The sequence below is a fragment of the Pyrgilauda ruficollis genome, unplaced genomic scaffold, assembly GCF_017590135.1.
Source record: "Pyrgilauda ruficollis isolate IOZ18807 unplaced genomic scaffold, ASM1759013v1 scaffold16, whole genome shotgun sequence".
NCBI lineage: Eukaryota > Metazoa > Chordata > Aves > Passeriformes > Passeridae > Pyrgilauda > Pyrgilauda ruficollis.
Genome location: NW_024514764.1, coordinates 7,538,091 through 7,565,422, shown reverse-complemented (window position 1 = coordinate 7,565,422; position 27,332 = coordinate 7,538,091). Strand labels below are relative to the sequence as shown.

Sequence of the window (27,332 nt, the reverse complement as noted above, 5' to 3'; positions counted from 1 at the left end):
TGTGTCCATTGCAGGGAGAACGCACGCCATGGGGGTCCGGTAGTTTCTCTTCAGTTTGTCAAATGGCAAGGGAGCTCTGTGCTAGCTTCTCTGTCCGTGGTGCTGAAAGCATTGCTGGGTGTTGGTTATAAACGGAGATGAGTTAATTCACAGCCATGGAATGTACATCATGCACATTTCTATCCTACCATGGCCTCTTCCAGCCAGGTCACCGGTGGAGTTAAGCTGGTTCAGAGCAGCTGAGGGTCTGATGCCCTGTGACCTGACTGTCAGGATCTGTGCAAGCAAAATATGGAGCAAATTGCTTAAAGGTGTCTCTTTAACAAGTCCCTGAAGCCTTTCTCTTCACATACAAGAGGGAATTTCCAAGGACTAGCGAACACTAAAAATGGTGGTTTACTATGTACAGGACAGCTCATCTGTTTTCTAGTGCATGCTTATAGAAGACAAGCTTAGGAATTGTCAGCCTTGTGTGATAATAACGTGGTTACAGCCTTCCCAGTAAATGATTTTTACAGCATAGTCTTGGGGAGCCTGCTCTGAAGCAGAGCACTGGAGCACTTTGGTCAGTCCTTGTTACTGAGTGCACAGCTTCATTTAGAATCATCTGTCTTGCCGTTGGCAGAGGCTCGTAATGCCCTGATTAAATAACTGCATGCACACCAGGCAAAGAGCCACAGGGAAACAAAGCAGTTTTTCACCGTCCTTTTGGACACTGCACTTCTCAGATACATTTCTGCTGAGCTTTTCTGTCCTCTTGCAGTTTGTATGAGGGCTGGAGCTAAATGCAAAATTTGCTACGAATCATCCAGCTTGAATCAGCGTAAGAAAGCAGAAATGCCAGAAAACAGCAAAGGTTATGTTTTGATGCAGTTTAGTGCACCATGAAACTTGTTTATTGTTTTCATTTGAAAGGTAACTCAGCACTGGAGGTGAGCTGCCACACTCCTGTATTGCAGAGATCCACCTTTTTGACTGTTGTGGAATATGATGTGGAGAATAGGGGAAAGGGACCTTGTGCTCAGTACTACAGAATCTGGAGATTCCCATCATGAGATTCAGTAGTAGTATGAAACCTTCACAGGTGGTTTTTCTTGATTTCCCTTCTTGCTGTGAGTGTTGTAGCACAGGTTCTGTCCAGGCAAGGAGCTGTGAGAGCACTCCAGAACAGCACCAGTGGGGTGGATCTTGTTCTGAGCTCACTCTGTTTTTTTCCAATGGCAGGAAGATAGAACAGGTTCACTGAGATCCTGGGCTGGCACATGTGAAAATTTATTTCACCACATTCATGTAATTTGTCTTCAAAATCTTTCTAAGCTTGTTGGCCAGAAAGACTCTTGTTTGTATTTTCATCCTCTGCTGCTGAGCAGAGCTGTATAATATACATATATATAAAACATGAGCTATTGAATATTTTGCTTCTGTCATCTGATAGTTAAATATTCAAAAAAATACCTTTGGGTCTTCTTTCATAATACCCCACATATTGCACAGACATGCACAAACCCATGTTGGTGCTTTGCATTAAAAATTCCTGTTACTGCAACACCTCCCCAGCCAGTCAGGGATGCAGTGTGACCCTGCCCACCATACTCTCATAACACTGCTCCCCAAGCTCATCATGTTTCCACTCTGATTTAAAATAGAAAAAAAAAAAAAAAGTTTCAGAGGCACAAAAAGAATTTATATGACCCAACCACCGCTGCTGTTCATGCAGTGAACAGTCATGCCCTTGTGTCACTGTAAATTCCCCATAATTGTTAATTGTATCTATTGCAGGCAATAAAAGACACAAAACAAATTAGGCTTATTCAGGCCATCTATTAAATAGGTGGGAAAGAGGCTAACTGAAGGATATACACAGTTATGCTTCTTTTTATAGAAACAGCTGGAATGTTGGCTTTGTGAAGGTCTGAACATGGGCTTCAAACAGAGAATGTAATTAATATTCTCTCCATGTCTCCATCTAAAAAAAACCCTAGCCCACAACTGTGTAAAATTTTTTAAAAGAAAGTGACCAAAAAACGGAAATAAAACATTAATAGTGAACCCTAGACCTTTTTAGAAAATATCAGAGAAAACATTGTCATGAACAAAGAACATTGATTCAAAGGATGCTGCCAGTTCTAGATTTTTACCTTATTCATTATTTTTAATGTTAACATATTTGTACTGTACTTCAAGAGGAGAAGTAGCTGTGTCTGATCTGTGGAACCAAGACACAATTCCCACACTGAAATCAGAAAGGGTTTTCTAGAAAGGATGGAGGCTGTTTTCTGTAGAACAGTTGTAAAACTCACCTGCTTTGATGGCAGTCAGATGGCTCTAAAATTCCCCTACACATCTTAGTGTTTTTCTAAGTCAATGGTGATTTTGGCTAGCAGTGTGTACCTAAAATGTTCCATTTAATCACCTCCACCAGGTCATTGCTGCTCATGCAATGTCCCTTGTAGCTCATGAAGGAAGGCTGTAACTTGGGTTTTCATTTGCTTCAAAAGAGCCCAGAGAATGATTGACAGAGGGAGACTAATCCAGTTTATACCATTACACAGATTGTCTCATTTTTCTAATTCCCCCTCTCACAGCTGGTTGCTCCAGGCAGTACCGAGACAGAGAAAGAAGGAAAAGGGAGAACTGGAAATATTTTAGTGCCTCAGAGTGCATTCCTACTAAAATATTGGTCAACAGTGGGGGGAACTGGGACTCTTAAAGCAGATTTTTCCAGGTGATACTTTATGTGGGTGTCACAGGGCTACAGAAATATATCAGTTAATGGCCCACCCTTGCTCCCATAGTTTCCCTACCATATTTCATGAGTTTTGCCCTTCCTTCACTGTTTTTTGTCTGGCTATGTGTGTCCAGGGTTTCTTAACAAAAAAGTGCAGCTTATTTACTGCCTAACTTGTCCCAAGGTTCTGGACAACCAAATCCATCCCAATTTAACCAAAGCCAGAGGGGCTGAGAGGAACAAGAAGAGGCTGAAGGAGCTGGGGCTGTTCAGCCCCCAGAGGAGATGGCTGAGAGGAGACCTCACCAGTGTGTGTCAGTGTGAGCAGGGAGGGCTCCGAGCAGGGACCGGGCTCTGCTCCCTGGGGCCAGCAATGGCACAGGAGGATGGGCAGGAACTGATGCCCAGGAAGTTCCACCTGAACACGAGGAAGAACTTCTTCCCTGTGAGTGACCGAGCCTGGGACAGATCGTCCAGAGGGGCTGTGGAGTCTCCCTCACTGCAGATATTCCAGAATATTCCAGAATTTTGTCTGGACACAATCCTGTGCTGTGTGCTCTGGAACAACCCTGCCAGAGCGGGGAATGAGAGATGGGCACTGTGCTCCCTGCCAACCCGACCCCTTCTGTGTGATTCTGCATGGATGGAATTCTGATGGAATTCTGGCTATTTTGCAAAAACATGGTGGTTATTATGGATCAAGGACTTACTGCTGCACATCCACTCACGTGTCTCAGCAAAGACATTTCTCTCACCTGGCACACTCGTAAATCTGAGGGTTAATGGTTTCCAAAACTGTGCCCAACTCTGCCAAGCAGGAAATGAACACTTAACATGTAATGCAGTGTTTATAGGCAAACCAGTGTCAGCAATGATTGCTGAAAAAGTCATAGATGAACTTAAAGTGTCATATTTGAGACTGTTGCTCATGAATTTTCTCATTTCCTTTAAACATGTTTTACAGAAAAAATGTGTTAGATTTGGAAAGTAGGACACTTTGAACTACACAAATCATCCTTGCTGTTGGTAGCCTGTGGGATTATGGACTCAGTCTGTGTAATTTTTTTTTACTGTGTTTGATAACTGATGTCTTAGTTGCATGGCATGTTTTCATCAGAGAAACCACTTGTGAGAATGTGTGTATGTCTGCCTCAAGGGTGGTTACAAAACAGGAATCAAAACTTACATTTGGAATTGGGCATGCACTGCAAAGTACTGTGTATCCTGGGTGAGGTTTCTAGAGTTTTCTTGTAGTTACTGAGCACAAGAAAGTTTGGAACTCAGCGCTCTTTAATCCTTATTCCCAGAGGGCTTTTCTTCTGTAGCCAAATATGTTCCATTTTCATAGAAATCTTACTTAATGAAATAGACCCAGAGACAATAAATAATGCTGATTTATTTCCATGAAACATGTTCTGCTGTCTGCCTACTTAAAAGGCACAGTCTAAATGGATTCAAAACTCTGAGATGAAAAATGAATGCTTGGAGGGCAAACTATGAGAAATCAGGAGGAGCACCCTTGGATAAATTATGTTAGTTGCCCTTCAGGATCAGCAATGAACCATGAATTATCAACATTTTGTCAGCTCATAAAGGGAAAAATATCTGAGAAAATAATTTTGAGGGAGTTTCTTAGTGAATGAGGATGAATGATTTCCAGTGACACAAGCTGCTCATTGCAAAAGCCTAATGACTGCAAACACTACCAAAATGCAAGAGGGAATTTGTCATTGTATTTGTAAGAATATCAGTAGTGTTTAAGGATCTTTTTATTGCCCCGAATCCTTCCACCACCCAAACCTTCATTGATTAGGGGTTTTAGTAGTTCTTTTACACACACATTTGGGTTTTCTTACATACTGGTAAAATTAGAACAAAAGATCTCACTGTAAAGTGATTTAACAGATTTGTTCATCTTTTGTACAAAACAACTCAAACCAAGAATGGAATCAACAATCATTTCTATCGCTTCTGTCCTTTCAGTCCAGAAAGCCAAAGTGAGTTTTAGAATAATGGAGTTGAAGCCAAAAGAGCAGGACAGTGACCTGACCTCCTTGGGAAAGGATGGAGAAGCCTGAGTGATGCATTCTTGGCTGAAAATGGAAAACACAGTGCTGACTCCATTGGCAGCAATGGAAATTTCCTCACTGATTTCAGTAAAAGCAAAACTGGACCAGGCTCTGTGCCTTCATCTCCTACAGCCCTGTACAGCTTGATTCTCCTCAGAAAGCTCTGGGGGGGAATCTGGGGGCTGTGGCACTTCCATGAGGACTCTCCTGGGAATCTGTGTCAGGCTGCCCCATGGGATGGGTCTGTCTGCCCTCACTTGTCCCTGTGGCAAGCAGGGGTGAGCATTTGCTCCCTGGAGAAGCCTGCACTGGCAGGGTAGTGGCACTTCAATCTCCCTGTCTGAGCAGTGAATCATTAGGAAATACATTGGAGCCCCTACAGCGAGCGGCTGCTCCTCAAATTATCCTTTTTTCACACAAGAGAAAGTCACAGAAATTCAGTTATGCATTTCTGTCCCCACCTTCCTAATCCAATCTGTAGTTTCTCTCCTCATCCCCTACAATGGATTCCCATACAGCTTCCTCTGGGCACTGTGCCTGGGAGGGGATTGAAGTTTCTGCAGTTTGGCAGGTTCTGAGGCACATTTTCCTTCAGGCTGATGTTGTCTGTGGCATAGACACTGTGTGGGATGTGATAGTGAAGGGCAAGCCATGGTGGTTTGAAAGCCAGTAAAATCAGGATCTATTTGTCTCTGCCTTGGCAAGGGGTGCAACATCCTGTGATTATGAAATTTCTCTCTTTCTGGTATGCAAAGAGAAGGTGACAGCCAGGTATCAATTTGTCTCAGATATAGATAAGCTCTACTTGAATTGCCTTCATTTCTTTGCCTCTGAGACCTCAATCAGCTCAAACTTGTAGCTGCCCAGTGCCAGTTGTGAGGAAGAAAGTATTAGTGTATTTAAAGGAAGGTGAATCAAAAGTCAGTATGCAAAAGCAATTTACTTGGTGCAAACAGAGCTTGCTAGAGAATGACTCCACATCCACAGATGAAAGGCAAGTACAGAACATTTTTTTGCCAGCTGTCATCATCTGTGTGAGTTGAAGAGCCTTGTGCTGTTTCACCTCAGAATTCAGTGAGAAAGAACCGGATGGTTTTGGCTCTTCTGGCTCTGGCTGTTTGATCTTTAAGAAAGGACCCAGCTTTTGCCTGTGGCTCCCTGCAGATATTGTGTGCCTCATACACTGAAGAACAAGATCCCAGTAAGATTTTCTGACCTCCCACTCTGCTGTCAGACTGTACACATTGTATGCCCATGGCCTTAAGAATAGCAGCATTCATCCCCCTGAGAAATTACTTGTCCCATCAAATGAGAAACACCTTTTTTTCCCTTGGCTTCGAGGAGCATTTTCTCAATATTTATTTACTTGCTGGAGTGGGAATCTGTTATGTGAACCAGTTTCTTTGCTGTCTGAAGGAGTTCTTTATACCAGAATCAGTTTTGGTCTTTACAGAATTGGACTTGTATGTCTATAATAATTACCCAGTGGTTTTAAGGATACCTAAAATTAGGTATAAAATTACCTACCAACTAAGATGTTTAGATCACTGTTAGAAAACTGTGTTATTAGAGAATCACATCACAGAGGGGGGAGAGACAGAGAAACAAACTCTCTGGTATGCAGTCAGATAATTTCACAGGAGAATGTCCTGAAGGTGTGAAATCTTGAAATGCCTGTGGCCATTTTACTATTATTTCACTTGCACATATGCTGCTCTGTATCAACTGATGCTCATATATGTATTCCTAAAGAGGTTTTACAAGACTCTTTGAGAGTGAACATTTTGTTGACTTTGTGTTTTGGAAATAAAAAAAAAATTTAATAAGGATAGAAAAAGTCTTTAAAAAATACCAAACTAAGTAAGTTTTAAATCCCTGAACATTAGCTGTAGCTGGCACTGTCACAGCATTTGAAACGTGAATGCTGAAGCTTTTTGTTAGTATTGCAGGATCAGAGTCTTACTCTGGTGAGGAATAAAATGGAAATCCACAGGCTGTTTCCTTTGACCACTGAGCAAAATGACAGAAGTAAATGAACAAGTAATGTGTGTTTCTTAATACTGCTTTTTAAATCTCCGTGACATAAAATGAAGTGATGTAGCATGAATTGCTTTCCTTGGAGTGTGGCTTCAACTCAGCCTTGCTGCAGATGGGAATGTGCAACGATTTCAGTGGAGCTCCACGCGAGGAAGGTACCTGCCACAGCAAGGAACTGTTCCAGTTTCTATTTCCAGCCTCCTGGTAGTGCTCAGGCTCCTGCTGGGCTGGGCACAGAAACCCTTCCAGAGCCTTCCTGGCAGCTTTCCTGAGCCAGACTGAAATAGCTCCTCACAGACAGAGCTCCAACCCAGTGCCACTGAATCAAACTGACAATGAGGGCTTCTGGGTCGACCTTCAAAGGCAGTTTTCCCTCATTTTTTGTGTCCTGCTTTGGATCCATTTTTTCATAGAAAGAGCTGTCAGATCCCCGCCAGCTGCACACAGCTGTGTGTTCTCCTCCTTCTCTGAAGGACAAACTGCTGTTTAAAGTGCACAAGGTTGTATTTTCAATTCATAGCATCATGGGAAAAGGTGAAAGGAGTATGGAAATCCAATACCAACTGCATTGTCAGCATCATGGTTTATTTAAATGTCAAGCAAGTTTTCGTCTCACACGGGTTATTTTGAAAAATAAAATATTCTTTTGAGCCCTTGGTCTGTTCCTCTGTCCTGCACATCTCCACCCATGGTGAAGGTATTCATGAGCAGATACCAGGAGCTGGCTACTCTGGGATTGCAACTCCTGACTCTTTTGCATTCTCTTTAAATAATTGGAGAGCTACTAGGAAAGCTAGTGCCTGTTCTGACAAATCAGACCTCTAGAAAGAGGTAACTAATGCAGTTTGATTTCTGGCTGTTATTTTCTCTGCCTCTGAGGCACTGCAGGTCACTGGAGCGAGGACAAGTGACTGGTGCTTGTGGTGTGAGAGGCACTGAGGTACCTGCAGGCAGCCAGTGACCAGTGTGGTCCTTTATTTCTTTGCTGATAAAATGAAAAAGGTATTCAAGAGGGATGTAACAGTGGTACTAGGACAATTATTTGGGGAGGAGGGCAATATTAAGGCCTATTTCAAGGTTTACTATTTCCATTTACTCCCTGCTCAGGATGGGTGCCAGGTCTTGCACTGGCTCCAGCAGCATTTTCCACGATGTTCAGTCTTGTCTTTGACACAGGCACAGTGTGCTAGAATGTATGACTGAGCTTAATTCATCCCTCCCCTTGATTCCTCCTGTCTTTACTGCAGCTTTCTGCCTCATCTGTGTTCATCCAGAGAAAAAAGTACAGCTCTGGCTCAAGGCACAGCTCTCCTGCTCCAGGGTTTGTGCAAGCAGAGCTGCAGGATCTCAGGCTGGACACACCACACCCAATGCATAAAAATCATTCTCAGCTTGTGTGGTCCAAGTCGTGTCTGTTCAGCAGAGATACCCTGCAAGGGAGCTGAAATTTCAGGATAATTCCCTATCAGAAAAAAAAGAGCATGTACAGGAGCTCTTCCAATATCACTCTTAGCCAGGCAAAGCATTTTTTCAAGCATCTTCCTGGTTTTATTTAGTTGCAGTCATGTCGTAGTAGCTGATGTGAGATTTTTCCTCAGTAGGTTTTTTTTTTTTTAATGGAGCTTACCTTTTATGTAGAATAGTCTGGATATAAAAGTATCTTTGTAAAAGTATTCTTGTAGTGGAGAAAAATCATAGCAGTTAATTTTATTGCTTTGAAAATATGTGGTTAGCCACAACAGAGTAAATCTGATGTAACTGTTTTCATGCTGGGAAAGTGTTACATCACTGTGTTGCAAGCAAGAAAAAACTGTCTCCTGTGAGTCCTCCACATATATAGGTATTTACAGCAAAGAAAATATTGTCCTTGTGGCATATTTGTATTCACTGTGCATGAGGGAGAAGAGACACTTCTGTGTGTGTTTGTTTATAAGGAGGTCATCCACTGCCCTTTGCAGTAGAGTAAAATACACAAGGAGCAGGAAACAGGATCCCATCTCATGGAATATCCTTTCAATAATTTTCCCAGGTTTCCTCTTTCTGGTGTGGTAGAAAGACAAAATATCCAAGCTAGAAACCATTTTCTACCTGCTAGAACAAATGATCAGGATTCTCATCAGTTTCCAGGTCCTGTGGAACGTCCTCCCCTAATAACAGTGGGGAGTTTTTGTGTGCTGTCCAAGAAGAATGAGTAGCAATGACATTTTTGTGGGCTAACCCAGGGCATTATCAGATGCTGGTTAGGATAAATGGGTGTTTGCTGGTGAGTCAAATAAAGAAACAGGCAGCACGGGAGATGGCTGTTTTGAGATGTGTATCTTTCTAAATGAATCAATATTGCAAACGAACTGAAAAATGTGCAAACAGATGCAAATAAAATAGCATGAACTGTTTATAGCAGTGCTTGAGCATTGTTTTGTACCCCAGTCTGCACCAACACAAATTAGGTCAAAGATAATCAATTCAGATAAATGTTTGTAAAAATGAGATTCATCACAAAAGGCTTACTTAATCCAGAAGGTCATTAACTTTGCATAATGAGTTCTGAGGAAATAATTAAACGCAGCCTATATTTTCCTTTTTACAAATAACTTCCCATTAAACGTAAGAATTAGTACACAGAGCTTAAAACTGCAAACAAAAGGTGAATTCATTATTTAATCCTGTGGAATTTACTGTATGAACAGTGCTCTGAGACAGGTTATAGTGAGTGTGTTTTGTCTGTTCATTCTATCTGATAACACTTCCTGAATAGAGCCAATATTATTTTCTTTGCTGGTTGCAAGTTTTCATATAGCAACAGGGGAGATAAACACCTAATGAAATAGGAAAATCTCATTGTAAAGCCAGAGAATCAAAGAGGAAAGGTTACCTGAGGGGAAAAGAAGAAGGGAAAAGGAAGCAATTTAGGTTAGTTCATTTTAAAAGCCAACAGATTTCATGCTGGTGGCATCCCAATATTTCACTGAAAGACAAATTTGTTTCTAGGACAAATTTGTTTCTAGCTCTTCTTAAGCTTATATTTAATTCATAAATAGGGGATTTCAACTTAAGAAACACAGGATTCTGGTCTGTTGGGTTTGTGGTGGCTGATTTTGGTGAAGTGTACGTTCAGCATATGTCAACAATCTGATCTCATGCTTTGTAATGTGGAGGTGCACTGAGATGAAATTTGTGGCTCAGATGAAAAAAAATTTCCTTTTTCTAACACCTGCCTCGTTAGAAAGGTGACTTCTCATAGAGGAGACCTCAGACTTTGCACCAAGTATTTGTGTTTGTATTGATTTTTTCAAAACAGAGTGAGTTCATATATGAGGTGTGAGCTCACACACTGCCCCAGTACTGAGAATTTCTCTAGGCAGCATTTTAAATGGAAACCATTCCAGACTGGGTATGTAATTAAGAAAATCTTCTCTAAGTCTGTGATATGTGATATATGAAACAGTATCTTAAGAAATCAGCTGATTTGTCTCACATGCAGAGATTTATTTATTTGTTTATCTGTGTGTAGGGGCAGAGAGAAGAGTGAGAAACCAGAAGAAGAGAACATTAGGGGAAGTCTCTGGTTTTAGCCCTGCTGGGATAATGAGGGCACCTTTCCACGTGGTTAGGTCAGTAGGAGAATCCCTGATGAAATACACAGCGGTACATCTCCTAGAAAGAGATGGGAAAATGCCACTCTGTTATTTCAGTTACAGCAAGACAAATTAGGTTGCTTAGTTCCAGACTGACATGTGATGTGGTCTGGGGGAAATTGCTTTCACACCTCACCTGAAGTCACCAGCCAAATGTGTAAAAAGTCCTGTTGTCAGAGCATCTGGCAACAAGGAATGTGGTACTGGTACCCAAACTAGAGTTTATTTAAAATTGGAAATAACAGTAGGAAGTCTGGAAACTGTTCTTGCACAATTCAATTATAGTACTTTGTGAAGTCTGTCATAATTCTCTGCAGACCTAATTATGTGGACAGCTTTTCTTTAAATCCCACTCAAACCCACTTAATCCTTCTTTCTGCACAACAAAAATGGTTGGATGAGATACCACAGGCTATTTTGCAAATGGACTGAAGTTGTCTTGGAGAGAGTTTGTGGCTCAGTTCAGGCACTGAAAGCTGGGCTCTGAAATGGTGGCACCAATCAAGGGTGACAATGCCCTTCCAGTGTGCTGGAATTGCTCTAACAAATTCTGTATGTGAGCAAATCCTGTTTTACTCTGTCAGGATTTCTGAGGCTCCAGTACAGCCGCACTGTGCTGCTCGATATTTGTGTCTAATGTGTGAAAGGACTGGACTGAGATCATCCTGAGCTGGCTACTGAGCAGTCATTGCAGGCCAGCTTGCGTCTGAAGGCAGGAGCTCTTGTGGCCTTATCACAGCCACCATAAGGAAAAAAAGGTTAAATCTGCCAAATTTAGAATCTGGATATTTGAAAGTTGCCTCAGAGATGCAGCTGATATTAATACAGAGGATTTGGTTTCAGCTGAGTGGAGAATTGTGTGTGAATCCATGAGTAATGTGTCTGGGGATTGTTAATTCGATAGGACTTGAGTTTAAAAAGGTTTTTATAAAGAGATATTAATTCCAACTCCCTTTGCTGTTTTCATGGTTATGTTTTCCTCGTTTTTATGCGTTTGCCCTCTAACCAGCTGGAGAGATGTGTGCAGCCTTGTTATCACTGAGTGAATGGAAATTGGCTGGGGCATGCAAATTGCCCAGACAGAGTCTTGGAATTGACTTCAAAGTAGCAAAGTTGAGCCCTGTAATTGGAGTGTCAAAGCCCCTAAGGGTTTGCAAGATCCAACCTGTAAGTGCCATTAGGTAATTTATCTCAGTGGACATCCTTCTGCATATCCTGAATTTGTTTACATCCTGCAAATTTCTATCACACAAATAAAATCTGTATTTATGACAATATTATGGCATAATCAAATCAGGCCTGGGGCTTTTATTCATTGTTTATGCAAAGATTTTAATAAGAAGCTGCTTTTTTTCTTATATTTTCAAATAAACTTTAGTTCAATATTAAGTTCTGACTTCTTGGTCATTTATTGCTGTGAGTACTGAAATCCTGTTTCCTGGTCTGTAAATATGGTTTTGTATTAGCTCTTAAACTACTGCAAGAGAGGATACTACTGAGGAAAAGTCCTCCCAGAGTATCCAGAGTATTGTGAGTCACAAATCAAAGACTATAAAAATAGAGAAAGCTAGCAGAAGTCCCAGGAGTAGAAAACACCGCCATGAAAATCATACTGATATTGCTACAAACCAGCAAATCAAACACAGATTTACAGCTAGAACTGACTCTAGTTACAGATAATTAAGGAGCAAATTGTCCCACTGTACTGAGTCAGTTCCTTGCACACAGAAGCACCCTTAGATCCAGAGGGAGGAACATAAAAGCAGAGATGGGGCACTCTGGTGAAGGGATGGTTTAATTTGACAGGATGGAGCCTTGTGCCTGCCTGCATGGAGAGAGTCTGCAATCTTTGTAGGGGCAGTGTCTGACTGCAGAGGACACTGCACCTCAAACAGCTTAATCCTACTTTAATGAGTAGGATTACTCATTAACTACCAAATTAATCCTCTCTGCTTCCTGAGTCTGCCCTGCTGTGCCTGCAGATACCTGAGCTTGTTCCCAGGACCTGTCCCCATCACCACAAGCAGGTGAGCACCACAAGCTGACAGCACCAGAAGTCAGGAGAGTGCTGGGATCTGGAAGATGAAGTGCAAGATAGAACAAATGGAATTTATAATCCAAATATAGGATAGCAGTATAGGTTTTGAGGTTCATTAAGTCTGAATATCACATCGAGACCTATGCATGACATTAAATTTCTACAAGGACTCCAGCCTGGTGATGATTCACAGGATCCCATTGTCAGGGCAGGATGAACAGCTATTGCCAAATGAGCTGTTTTTTTCAGGATATCATTACAACCAAGATGAGGCTTTCTATGCACAGAGCAGTTCCTTAAGACTAGAGACATTTTTTCCTGGGGGAAGTGTAAGATTAAAGGGTTGCATAATTACCCACTTAGGAAACTGAAACTGTCATAAACTGACAAAAAACAAAGCCAAGAATAATTACTGCTTATAAATTTTACAGGATAACAAACAAGACTGCAATTGATACTTTTTTAAAGAGGCAAGATCTTTATAGATCTTATTATGGATTTGTGCTGATATATCTATTTAAATAGGGAGCAAAGGCAGAAAATTGCCCCTAAATTAGAAATTTAGAACCATCATTTAACTGTAAAACTTCTAGTCAGGAAATACTAGTCAGGAACATCATCCTTAATTAGCAAACACTTTTACCACTGACTGTCTATTTCTGCTGGGGGATATGTAGTTCAGTGAGAAAACTCAAAGCAGGATCTCTTTCAGGTTCAGTTTTTAAACCAGCTGTATTCAGTGCAATGCAGCTTGTGCCACAGAAGTACAGCCGAAAAGATGGAAAGCAGCTGAGAATCTTCTCTGGGCATTGGGAACTGCAGGCACTTCCATCAGAGGTGACAGGAGACACTGTGTGCAGTTCTGTAACACCACAGGAAGCAGAAGGGCTTTCAGAGTTAGAGGAAGGAGTTAACATTCAACACTGTGAATCTGGCATTTGTATTTCAAGAGAAATCTCAGTGAGACCAAGTATACAAAAGGCTGAAATGGGAAAGAATAGACTGCTGCCAACAGGCTTTCTTGCAAAGGTAAATAATAAAAAATAAAAGGTCAAAGTTGGAGATAAGAACAAGAGCATACAGGATAAGCAACTAAAAGAATCTTTTTATAACCAGAGGCTCTTAGATGTGGAACAGACAGGGCAGTGATTCTGCAAGGGCAGTGGGCAATTGCACACAGTACTTTTTATATTCTCTAATTTTAAAATGGGGTCATATGGTAGAGTGTGAGTGAAATACTTTGGAAGTAGAAACTTATGTTTGAAGATGTCTAGGCTGTAAATCTGTGGTAATTAAAGAGTAAAAAAGTATTTATGACCTGGACAAAATAAATGCTAATGTTATAATTGTGCTATTACACCCAGACCACAGCTGGCTGATGAAGAGCCATCACCAGTCACAGCAGATGATTTGATAGTTCTTGGGGAGGAAATTGTATGGCAAACAGAATGATCTGTGGTGGGGTTTGAATGAGCAGAGGTGGATGAATAGCGAAAAAAATTAATCATATGTGTCTCTCTACAGACATGAAATTCTGATCTCTTGCCTGAGGAGCTGCAGAATGCACCAGATACAAGGAACTGCTCGAGTCCAGCAGTTTGTCCCAGAACATAAATGATCTTTACACAGCACAGCACAGGGCTGAGGTGGCCAGTGCTGGAAGCAAAGATGCACCACAATTCCCCACGAATCAGATAAATCCCCCACTTTTTCTCCTTCTCAAATGGCAGTTGTGAAGCAGGGATATTGGATGACATGACACTCCCAGAGGTCCTGGTGTTGAATCAGCTTTCAGGAGGCATCTCTGGATCCTTCCTGCCAAAGGGGATCCCTAGAGCTGCCAGCTTTCACAGCTGCCTGTTGCAAAGCCAAGCTGTAAGGGGACTCAGCCAGCCCAGAGGTTTATGCTGAGGCATGGAGCATGTGAAAAAAACACCTTTGGGATTTCTGGGTGCCCTGCTGTCTGACAAAAATATTTGAAGCCGTAATGCCTGGTTTAAGCCAACATCTCAGGGCTCTAAGGTTACCACCCTTGTATCTGGGAGCTGCATTGCAGTTGAAACTTCTGTTTTTTTTTTGAAATTTAGCATTTCCAGAAGTGCAAGGCTGTTCTGGAGCCTCATGCATTGAAAAGAAACAGGGGTCTTTGCACAGAATTCTTTCTGACTTTATAGTAAATGTACCGAATCCAATGTGTTATCCCCCAAATACTCTGAATGCCACTTCTCTGGCATTTTCCAGCAGACACAGTTTTGTCAGAAAGTTTTGGCTGCCACTGCTTGCAGGGACAAAGCACACCTGGCCACCTGTGAAGGAGCTGTGCTCCCTGTGCCAGCCCAAGGTGCAGTTCATGGCTCTACATGCCAGAGACCCAAAATATAAATGTGTTAAATTTAAATGTGTTGCTCCATTCAGGGAGAAGTATCAATAAGGACTCAAAAATTATTACAGGCATAATAATAATGAAAAAATTAGCTTCCTGCTAGAAGCAAAATTCAGCTGTGTTATCTCCAGCATTCAATGCCATTGACAGCAGTGGAAACAAAGTGGTTCTGAGAACTTTTGCCATCTGACTGTGACTGGAGCAGCACATCAGCTTTTTGCTCCTCCAGTAACAGCCTCTTCACACTCCTGTTGTCTTTAGAGACAATAGCAGCCTATTAGCTGCTCACTGAGCCTGATGAACCAGCAGCACCATCCCAAATTTACTGAATTTGGTGCCATCACCAACCTGTTCTTGGTGCTAGAGAAGAAACAGGAGAACAAATTGACAAGCAGAGGGAAGAGATTGCCTTGAGGGGAAAGAGGAGATTACAGCATTTCTGAAAGAACCCCTGGAATGGCCTGTAAGCTGTATTCTGCAGCAGGATGGGGACATTCCTGGGATGTTTCCCAAAGCCAGACTGCTGCTGATGTCCAAAGCAAGAGAGGCAGGCAGTGAAAGCAGCAGGAGTGTGGATGTGACACTGCCACTACAGCCTGCTCACTGCCACACTGGTACTGCCCCTTTTCTCCCTTTCCCCCAGTCTACCCATTTGAAATTGCACAAGACTGCAATTGCCTCTCAGGCAATCCAGGAACAAAACACATTGCAGCTGTTTGTATGGTATTTATATGGTAATTCCATCATAAAGCATTGAATAAATACAATGTGCCACACACATGCCAAATTTAGTAATTGTTAGGATTCACAGTAATAGAATGCTGCAGCAGGCTAGATTAGAAATAAGGGATTAAATGCAGTTTTTCCTGTACAGGTTAGTTATTGGCCACTGCATCCTGCACCAGAAGGATTAAATCAAATAGAAAAAAAATCAACTCTGAGGCATCAACAGAAGGTATAGTAAAAGGGCTGGCTGCTAGGCTAGCCTCCATTCATGACATGATAGTGACCAAGTACAGGAATAATCTGATTCTTTTCACATGAGCATATTTTCATCTGGAATATTTTAAAGTAAAACAAATTAATTTTTCTGCATTATGCAACTATTTCAATTTCCACCAAGCATGCTGTTTTTAAGTGGCACCAGCTGGTTCTCTCTTCATCCATTTCTGACCTGTGCCTCCTGCTTACTTCTGCTTTGTCTCATCAACTAATAGTGGTCTTGAGAGTCTTGATTTTCATATGTGAAGTAGCATTAAGAGTTTACTTGCTGCACTCTGCTCTATTAGCACTTAATATACTTCAGTGAAACAGGATTAGCTTGAGAATTTCACTGAATTCTTTGAAAAAGCCCCAAAAGTTCTGACCCAGATTTGAAGCAAAACTTATCCATTAACCTTTTCTTACCAAGGATTAGCTTATTATTCGACAATTTAAGGGAGTAGAAGTAGGCCTCAAATTGCTCAATTTAAGTCCAGTCCAGAGCAATGACTTAAAATAATGACTTAAAATAATTTTCAACTGGAGCACCATTATTGGGTGGGCTGAAGAGCAGGTTTGCTGCGGGTGGTTTCCACATGAGAGAAGTCTCAGCTGGTGTGTGCCACCATCCTGAGGAGCTCCAGCAGCCCTGGGTTGAGCAGTCTCATTTAGGATGGCTCACCCATGGCAAGGATGAAGAGCAGTGGTGGAGAGCTGGCCATTGTCCCTTCCCTGTGCTGGAGCTCTCCTCCTGCTGAGGCACTGAGGTGGCTCTGGAAGGTGTGGCTGGGTTCCAGGAGCAGCAGAGCCATACAAAGAGGATCCAAGGGCCCTGGTGGAGCAGACCCTGTCCTTGCTGTGGATCCCACACTTGCAGCTCCTCCCTGTGTGTTCCTGCTCGGCTGCAGGTCCTGAGCTGTTCCTGAGCTCAGCAGTGACAATGACATCCTTTGGTTCCACAGCAGAGATTTGGGACCCTGTGTGTCACTGCCAGGCCTCACCTTCTCTGGTTTACAGTGACAATAACAACCCCAAATTCTTGGGTTTTATGTTGCTGAAATGGCTCCTGAGGTATTAAAGAGTTTTTTTCCCAGTCCCACGACTGAAGAAGAAGCCGAGATGTGTGGGTTCTGCTTTTCAAGGTTGTTTATTTTCTCTTTTCTATAACATTCTTTTTCTGACCTGCTGAGGTCAGTCTGGCAGGTCAGTTCATGGCACACTGCCTGCCCTTGGGGCTGTGTTATCTTTTTATACTAAAAACTATGTGTACTTTATTTACAATAATTTTCCATTGCCTATCACCTACATTAGACAGTCTGTCTCTACTCTAAACCAATCTAAAAGTGCCACCATCACACAGAAGGTGGAGGCTAAGAAAGAGAAGGAGAAGAAGGACAGGGAATGCCCAAATCCCTCCATCTTGCCTCCTGAACCCCCATTCTAAAAACCCCAAAATTCTACTTTTTTCACCCTGTGACAAATTAACTATCATTCTGCTTAAACTCTCGTGGCTTGTACATCTTCATACACAGCTGGTAATTTTTCCCATGGGTTAAAACCAAAGGCACAGGTGTTTTTGACTCTGTGCCAAAGTCTCTGAGCCCCCTGCCAGGGTCTCGAGTCCTCCAGGGCAGTCAGAGGAATGTCCTGGGTTCTGACACCAAGTGACAATTAAAGCACTAATGGCTGCAGAGCTGGTGGCCTCGGGGCCACCACCAGCGTGGCACCAGTGACAGCAGCAGGACCTTCCCTGGTGATTAATCACAGCATCCCTTCCCAGTTGCTCTGAAACTACTGACACCAGGTGTGAGGTGTTCTCCCATTTCTCAGTGTGAATTCAAGCTTCTTTTAACGTTTTCTTTGCACTTATTGACTTAATAGGCAATTTGGGTTTTTGTTGCTTTTAAACACAGCTGGCTACTGTTCTATTTCTGGCCGGCACACTGAGGATGAAGTGTGATCATTAAGTTAATACCCAGTTTAACTATACTAGTCTGTGTTTAAATTGAAGCAAAGTTATGCATTAATAACTTCAGGTTTACCTCTTCAGTCCCTCTCACTATGTGCAAGAGCTTGATAATTTTATTTTCCTATAGTAATTATTTTCATGCTATCTTTTTGTGCATACAGTAATATCATTTTACTTGTTTCTTTGTTACTGAAAATTATTCTGCAGATTGCAGAACAGACAAAATAGTTTAATCCTGTCACTGGCTGTGACTAGTCTCAGTGTTGTCTCCACTTTTGCATTATGAATTTTGCCTCATTGCCAGGAAAAAGCTCAATGTATGCTAAAAAATAGTTGACTACTACATACCTGCTTTAAATAAAATGAAATGTTCACTCTTTCTTTTTTGAAAATGTAAGAGACTTCTGTGTGAAGCTGTTCTGAATCATGTCTCAGAGCACTAGAGGTGTCGTTGCTCACTGGGACAGAGTTAGAGCTTTACTTAAAGGCTCAATAATGTTAACATCATCTTCCCCAGTGGTTCACATCCCAGGAGCTCAAACCATCCCATGAAAAATAATTAATTCTCCTTCAGCACAGCTGCTGCCAGGTGGGCCAGTTATCCATGGTGTTAGAAGAGGAGCTGAGCCAGAGGCTGGTGTTTGTGGGGAGTGCTGGGGCTGGGTGGCAATCCTGCCCTGGCCCTCCAGGTGTTCTCACACCTCTGCTCCATTCCAGGGTTCCAGCCACATCCCCCAGCTTGCAGACAAGCTGTGAACTGATATCTGATGGTTTCTGTGTTCATTTCCCTCCACTTTCAAACTTCTGCTGCCTTGCTTGCATTTTTGAGTCTTTTGGAAACACTGCATAATTTTGGGTCGCTTTCAGAAATATTTTCTTTGGTTCAAGGACACGTTGAGTGGGATGTGAAGGAGAATCTCTGACCGTTCTGCAAGGGGTCAGAGCAGACTTCTGCCTGTCACACTGATTCCTGTGCTGGGTTAAGCACATCACTGGGGCATAAAGCTTGTTTGCTCCTGAATTGTTGGAATCACAGGGTGGAGGCTGACCTCACACAGGGAGTGACACCAGGGCACACTCAGCTACAGCTGCAGAGTGCAGCTAAAAGGGTTTCCTTTTTTTTTTTTTTTTTTTTTTTCTGTTTTCTGAGCTCTTGAGAGCTAATTTTATAATATGCATGTGTAGTTTATTTATGGTTTGTATTCTGATTTACCAGTATTATTGGCTTTAATTCATGGTAGCATCAGAATAACTTCCCATCTCCTGCTTATATTTATGGCAAGCAGTGAAAATGAGAGGTGGGCCTGTGAGAACCTCATGACATTTAGGCTACACATCAACTAAATATACTCTGACAAACACAATGATTTCTGATAGGGAAATCCATCTTGTACAGGCAGCATTTGTGTGTTCAGACACACAAGACAGCCTTACTTTACAGACCAGTTTTGCAATTTGAGTTTAAAAACAGCTACTGAAACATGGCTGTTCTCTCATGACAGACATTTCAAAATCTGTCTCACTTTTTTTTTTCTCAAGATTCTGTTATCTTGAAAAAACAAAGTGATGTTTTATATTTGTTTTCCCACTTTCTTCATTAAGAAAGGAAGTAAAAACTTGCAGATAATACTGATGGGATAGTTTTAAGAAGTATTTTATCTATTTTTAAATACAAGGGATATATATTTTGTTTATATAGTATAGAGTGTTTTTCCTTTGCCTCCATTTTGGGAGAACTGTGAACTAAGCTCATACAGTGGCTGTTTGCTGAGATTTTGTAGTTTCATTCCTACTCCAACTTTTTGTCAGAAATTCTTCTCAGCTGTGCTTAGTCTGTCATGGGGGACTTCAGAATTTATCTCCTCTTAATTAATTGAGCAGCTTATTTTTTGTCTGCTGTTTTCTGCATAATTATGCTGAGTATGTTTTGACCTCTCTATTTTCCCTTTTTCAAATCAATACAGCTGAAGCAGGCCTTTTTTCAGGAATATCTCTCCATTGGGGCACCAAGATATGCAGCCAACCTATTTTTCAGTGTCTAAATTCTTGTTTAACATGAAGGCCAAGTATGATGAACCCTTGGAATGGGGTTTTCCAGAGGCCAAGCAGCTCCTTTCCCAAACCCATCTCGTATAAATTGGTTGCTTTATGCTCAGGGAGCACAGTCCATAGTCTTGTTTCTCTCTGGGTCACAGAGGTAATACATCAATTATGGAGAAATAATCACAGGAGCACCCTGGCCTTACCAGCTGCCAAGTTATTACTGCAAAGTGCTTTTTGTCTCCTGAATCCATTTCTGTGCCCTTGTGAGAGCCACTCAGCCCCTTGCAGGACGAGGTGCAGCATCATTTCTGAGCCCATCCTTGGCTGCTCTTGGTGGGGCTGGCCTTCATCCCCCAGGGTGGAGCAGCAAGGAGAGTTAGAGGGCTTGGAGGTGGGGAACATTCATGGGTTTATGTTACGGGTAGGACTCTCGAGAGCTGCAAGAATTGCTCTGAGAGGGTTTTGTAGCAGTCAGTTTGTGGTGATATCAGTTCAGGAATGGTGGCTGTGGCTGAGGATGGGGTGGGGATTCCTCAGAGGGATGACTGAGCCTGACTAACAAAATGATTGTCACTTTGGCTTAGGGAGTATTTCACTTCTAAACTGTTACATTGCAAGTAATAAGCAAAACAATAGAGAAACCAGTCAGCACAGCATTCAGCTAGAGTATTTTTTACTGCTTGAATTAATTACTCCATAGTTAGGTAGCTCCGTGATTTAATTTACATTCCTGAAAAACACCATTAAGACAGTCTGACTGGCTTAATTCATTTTCTCTGCTTCCACACACAGATCAACTTGACATCATTTCAATGGCTGAAACAACAATGATGCCTGAGGAAATTGAGCTTGAGATGGCAAAGATCCAGAGACTTCGGGAAGTCTTAGTCAGAAGAGAATCAGAACTCAGGTTTATGTAAGTACCAATCCTTCTGGGAAAACACTATGCAAAATTAATCAAAATAGGAAAGAATGGTATTTAGAAGACTTTTATCTGCTTGACATTTTAAAAGGGAGAAAGATAAAGAGCATCCCAGTTAGGTGAGCACTTACAAAATGCCGCTGGGAAATGATTTTTGTAGTTGCAAAGGAAATTGCTGCTTTTTTATTCAACACCTTTTTTTATTCAGCACGATTTGCAGAATACATAAAACGGATCTCTTACTTACAAAAGGAAACTTTAGCAAAGTACTTGTCTATGCAGCATCTTTTCCTACCTGATTTCAGTCCTTTGTGGAAAGGATATTTGTCTGAACAAAATATCAACAGGTAAGGGATTTGAAGCTTCCACAGTCTAACCTAGTTCAGGCTTTATTCCTTCTTCATTAGTGGTCTTAGACAGCTCCTGTCACAAGAGAGCACACTGTGTTCTGCACTAATAGCAGCCAAGATTTGACATTTGTTGAATGGAAGCCATTAAGTTATGAACACAAAACACTTTCTGATATATCAAATTAAATAGCAATATTCCAAGAGGGATTTTCATAATTGCCAAAAAGGTCAGGCATAGGAGCCTCACTGAAGGTTTGTGAATATTAATCCAATTCTGATGGTGAAGGCAACGGGGTTAATATTCCTAAATCATCAAATTTAGAAGATCAGAACTTACTCCTAAGAAGTGCATTATTTTGAAGTGCCCTCAGTCTGTGAGTATCTGAGGTCAGAAACAAATGCCTTTGCTGACAGGCCAAGAACTTCAGTAGCTCTAAAACCTGCTGAGCTCAGACCTTTGGCATTAATGAAGCTTCAGTAGCCTGAAAAGCTCACTGGCTTTCTGCTCCTGTTCAAGTACAGGGAATGGTGCTTTGACCCTTACACTGCAGGTTAATTTTAGTGCCCTGACTTGCATTGCCAGAAGCTGGAAGCCTCACCCCTCTGCAAACAGCCCAGACATCTGCCTTTGAGTGTTATCCCAGAAGACTTCTGCCCAGAATCACTGCTTAGACTCCTTTGGAATAAGGACTGGTTATAGTGGCACTGACCTTTAGTAATGCCTTTGTGGTACAAATAAAGTGAGCAGGAAAGGTTTTGTCACTCCTGCTCCTGGTAGTCAAGTCACTACTTGGTTATTGGTTTGTACATAAATTTAATCTGGAAGAAGCCTCATCATTGAACCCTGCACTTCTCCTGACATTTTCTATATCAAACAAAGCGCTGAAATAACTGCCCAGTGAATGAGAGCAATTGTTCTGTTTGTTCTGATATCCAGTCTGTTCTTTTCATTTCCCCCATGCTCACACTCTTTACTCTGTATTGCCTGGCAGGTGTTCGAGGAAGGGATTTAACACAGGAGAGCTTGCTTGTTGAAAAGGGAACAGAACTGGTGCTCACACTGTGCACTGTTCTCCTGGGCTAGATCTCATCCTCACACCCTGCCTGGAGCTGCCCAGGAGCTCTCCCAGCCTCTCCCTGGCACAGCCTCCAGGAGGTTGGCCCAAGGTCCTGGCAGAGCTGGCAGGTGACAATATCCCCAGTTTCCATCTTTTCTAAGCCATGGAGAGCCACAGTCACAGACCCTCTCATTCCTCCAGCTGCAGCAGACCTAATGACCACTTTTCCAGGGATATTCACACAGCTTTCCAGCCCAGCTGCTCCCTGCTGTGTGGCAGAATATTCTGACTCTGCTCATTAATCCTTGAGGCAGTTAAACTCAGTTTGTGAATGCCACTGAACGACATGGCCAGAGAGAAGCATGCTGGTGGTGAAACCCAAGTAATACAGCAGCACCTGTTCTTCACTGCCCTCAAGAAGGGCTTGGCTGCATTTGTCTTCAGTGACAAACATCTTTTAATGACAAATGTATTTTAATGACCTATTGCTGAGATTAACAGCACAAGTCATGGCTACCTCAGTGGTCCAAGTTTTGTATCTGTTTCACTTAGCAAATTACATAAACTCTAATTCATAGACATATTGTGGAAGACTTCATATGTAGCCATATATATTTTCTTTTAATTTCATTTCTGAACTTATGAATAGCCAATATCCAAAGACCAGAAGTCTGTATGTAGGTCATGAATTTTAGTAACTGATTTCTTCTGACAGGGCTGGATTCCCCTGGGAATGACCTATACAACCAAGGACATGAAACTGAGCCTCCTCAGCCAGGTTTAGGCAGACTCAGCTTTGAACACTGCTAACGAGCAGCTCTACACCTACACTCAGACCACAGAGTGCCAGACCAGCCTTAATGAGAGCCACTTCTCTTTAGCTCTTGCATCTGCTCTAGCCTTTCCTTTAATTAGAGCAAAAGGATAAAACACACACATAGTATTAGAGAAATTGTGTGGCATGTTTGTATTCCCTTCTTTGCCTTTCATGCTGTTAGCAACAGAATATAAATTCTCTTGGGTTAAATTGGTATTTTTTTAATAGTTCTTATGAAAGCATGAACACAGTGAAAGGATTCTGTATCACTTGCACATCCAGGCACAGCTCACATTTCCAGCTACATTTTTTAAAGTAATGGCCCTTTCTTCTTGCTGTCTGTCTGACTGATCTTTTTATTCCCATGCAGCCAGATCCTAAAGCAGGAAAAGTGCACTGTAGCTGTGCTTAAAGAAAGCAGGGCTCTGAAGATGTGCCCAGTGTCCCCAGCCCTCAGGGTGCCCCCTCTGTCACAGGCACACACAGCCTGTCAGCTCTGCTTGCACACACCAGCAGGTGCCACAGCTCTTCCCTGCATTTAAAAATACTCACTCAAGAACAAGAAAACAAGACACTGCAAGCTAGGCCCACTGCTGATGGAAAGCACAGCAAGCTCTTCCTCTGTCAGGTTTAACCCATGGAGGGAATATACTCTAAGGCTGCTAATTGAATTTGCTATTTTCCTTGAAGAAGATGCAAATGTAGCCATGAAACAAGGACATCAGGCAGAGAACTGCTCTGGGTTAGTTTATCAGCCATTAAAAACCCCCAACAAACCCAACTGAAAAAGAAGCCTAGCAAGGTCTAGCTGCTCAGTGGACATGGAGTTTGCATGTTTCACACTTCTGGGTGTGACCAAGGGAAGATGTTCCTGTATGAGCTCCTCAGGAGGGTGAGCTGTTTCTGGCAGCTGTGGTTTGCACAGCACGTCTCTCCACACAGCACAAACTCTGCAGTGCATGGAATCACAGAACACTTTGGCTTGGAGGGGACCCACAGACTGGTGTACTAGTACCCACCAAAATTACTTTAAAATTCAGAAGATATCCTTATGAACTTGCTGCAATTTCTCTGCCTCTCTATACCAGGCCCACAATGATGTGCTGTCCCCAGTCCCCCAGAGCAGCACATGCTGGATTTTAGTGGCAGACCAAGGATTCACTGTCAGACAAGCACAGATATTTCTGTAGCCTGCCTATCACTGTATTAAAAAAACAAAACAAACAAACAAACAAAACCCAAAACAAAACAAAAAAACCCCCAAAAACCAAAACAAAACAAAACAAAAAAAACAAAACAAAACAAAACCAAAACCAAAAACAAAAACAAAAACAAAAAAAAAAACCAAACCAAAACAACAACAAAAAAAACCCTTCCCCAAAATAGAGGAAAAAAACATCTGTGAGGGCAGTGGAAACAGGTTTTGCCCTGTTTAAAAATGAAGTAGCAAAAAATTTTAAGTGAAGACGATAAATATCTGTACAGTTTCAATACATGTGATTTTCCACTCTTTTGTACTACTTTGCAGTCCTTTGTACACTCTTTTTCTCTGCCTTGCAGAGAGAAGTGGAAATTCCTTATTGGTGCACTAAACGTAATGTAAGACCTCATTGCAGTAATGAAAAACTAAAGCATTTAAAGATGAAGTGTTGTCACACAAAGGTACATTTAAACTTTCTGGAACTCTGAAATGAAGCAAAAATATACACTACAGAAACTCTAAGTGACATCTCTGATTTTCAAATTTGCAATAATTTTTATTGCAAAACTTAAAAAAGTTTTTAAAAAAAAAAATTTTTTAATTCTGCTGCATGAAACTCAATAAAATTAGATGTGTGACAGCTTATTCTTAGCCTGTCCCCTGAATTTTTTTTTATTTGAAAAGCAAGGAAAGCAGATGAACTGTTATCTATTTGCTGTATATTACAGTGAAATAATTAATCCTACAGTGTATACTTTATAAGTGGCCAGTTTTCTGATAATTCTTGCGTTTATTTTTATCAATACAAAAAAAACAAAGCAAAATTAGCTGAAGCAATGGACTAACAGGTCAGGATGGTTCCCAAACCATTGTACCAATTGCAAGTCAGGTATTACCTTTGTAAATGTGTCCTTTGCTTTGCTCCTTATTTTTGTTTCCTCCTTGAAAACAAAGAGGGCAGCTGAAAGCAGCTGTGCTCTTCATACCCAGGAAATCCACATCACTTCTAGCTGAATACCTGCTTGCTATGAAGAATGACCTGGAGTTTATAAGGAGACAATTTTCAGATTAGAAAATCAAGCCTTCCTCAATTAGGTAATGCCACAATTTATATTGTACAATCATATTTTAGCTCAGGCAACCTCAGTCACAGCAGAGCAGATGCACGGTGATTTGGTCTGTAATTACATTAGCAAATCCTATTTTTGTCTCAGGACCCTGCCTTGCTTGGTGCCCAGGATGGAAATCCTCAGGATATGCACAGGTTATGTAGGAATTGTGGCTGTTTGTAGCATCTCTCCTTCAACGATACTGATACTATGAAATTTGATAAAATTATGCCAGGAGCTGTTGTGACTGTCTCCAGCCAGCCCAGGAAATGAAAATATACCTTGAAGCCATCATATGCTATCTCTAGCTCTTCTTGGTTTGTTTTTGGAATAGCTGAGAGCTCAGCATATATAGATCTGAAGGAGACAATATGTACAGAAAAGCATCAGTTTACAGCCTGCCAGCATCCCCCTCCTTCGCTTCCCAGGCTTCTCTCAGCTCCTTCCTGAAAACATTCTGTATAAAAAGAGTTCTGGGTCAAGCTGTGCATGTTCAATCTGTCTGTGCTGTTGAGGAAAGCAAACACACCACGTCAGAACAGGCACACTCTCTCTTCCTTTCTAATGCTCCTGTCCCACTTCCTTTATTTTTTCTTTCCTGGTGAGATAACAGACCCAGAAGCTGAGGGAGCTGCTCGGGCAGCATCCTGTGTGACACACATTTAATGTGTTGCTGCTGTGGATGTGTCTGGCTTCAGAGGCAGTTTAGGATTGCTGGGGGCATGAAAATCTACTGTGCTGAAAGACATGGTTGTAAAAATGGATGATGCATGTGTTAGCCCAGTTTAGCTGACAGGGACAGGCAGCAAACCCTCAGACCTCTAGGTGATACGGAGCAGATCAAAACTGAACTTCAGAATCATTTGTAGTGCAAAATTAATGCATTTTAAAACACATTAACATGTTGGGACCCAGTAAATATTATTAGTAAAGGTGAGATCATCTCACCAACAGTTACTGCCTGTTCCTGTGGAAAGGGATGGAATTCTTATAAAACAGCATCCACTGTCATAATGAAACACAGTCTGTGGGAAATCTGCCCATGCCTGATACTGCTGCTTTTCCAGATGGAAAGCAAAGCTTGAAGCCAGCTTTATTGGATGACCTTGAACTAAAACTGTGGAAGTTGCTTCCACCTGTGATAGCTGTCTTGGGATGGTTATTTCTGCCATGTAGGTGATACTGAATGGCAGTTTTTTAATGTGTAGGGAATAGAAGATATTAAACATAAAGCCCTATTAGGTTACTTTAGGCAATTACTGAAAACATTTTACTCATTGAACTTTTTTTTAAATCTGTAAAAATGCTATAAATATGATGGTGTATTTGCTTAATGTCTGTGTGGTTATTACATCACTAAACCAGTACTGTGAAGAGGCCAAATTCACCTCCACACTGGCTCAGAACTAAAATTGGTCATTGTACACTCACTACTCATTAGTAGATGACTCCCTCTTCTCCAGAGTACTCATAACATCTACATCATCCAAATTCTGCATAGTTCTATTCAGGATTTTAGACCATTTTACACCATTTTTTTGCTTTCTTGAAATCCCAGACCTTTTGTGTAGAAAAGTCTGCTGCAACTTGACTTTGCAGTCCCACTGCTTCTTTAGCTGTCCAGAGTACATAATTTATCCTTAGTTTGGTTTATTTTCTTGCTTCAAATCAGGCTTACTTTTTCTTTACTTGCCTTTTTAACCTGTATCCTTCTCCCAGTTTGCAATACCCCATAAATCTTTGTTGTCCTGCTGTGCTATTGATGTATCCCTTGCTGAGGTGGGACAGTCAGTAATGATCATTCTGGTGGGTGTTGGTGTAGTGGTAGAATCTCAAACTTAGGGCAAATTCATGGGGAAAATGTAAAGTCCATTTTCCTTCCAAGAACATCAGGACATCGACAGAGGTCAGATAGGAATCTCACCTTTGTGCCAGCTGCAGTATGCACAGCACATTGGTATTTTACATACAGAAAGGTCTCTCTGCCTATTG

General features: G+C 41.7%; 1 protein-coding gene across 1 annotated transcript in view; it reads left to right on the top strand.

Annotated features, from left to right (window-relative positions):
* BMERB1 (bMERB domain containing 1) overlaps window positions 1-27,332 on the top strand; it is a 52,375-nt gene that overhangs the window by 10,880 nt on the left and 14,163 nt on the right. Inside the window, exon 3 of the mRNA XM_041462733.1 lies at window positions 20,676-20,799. Coding sequence (XP_041318667.1) covers window positions 20,676-20,799 — 124 coding nt within the window. The remainder of the gene's footprint in view (window positions 1-20,675; window positions 20,800-27,332) is intronic.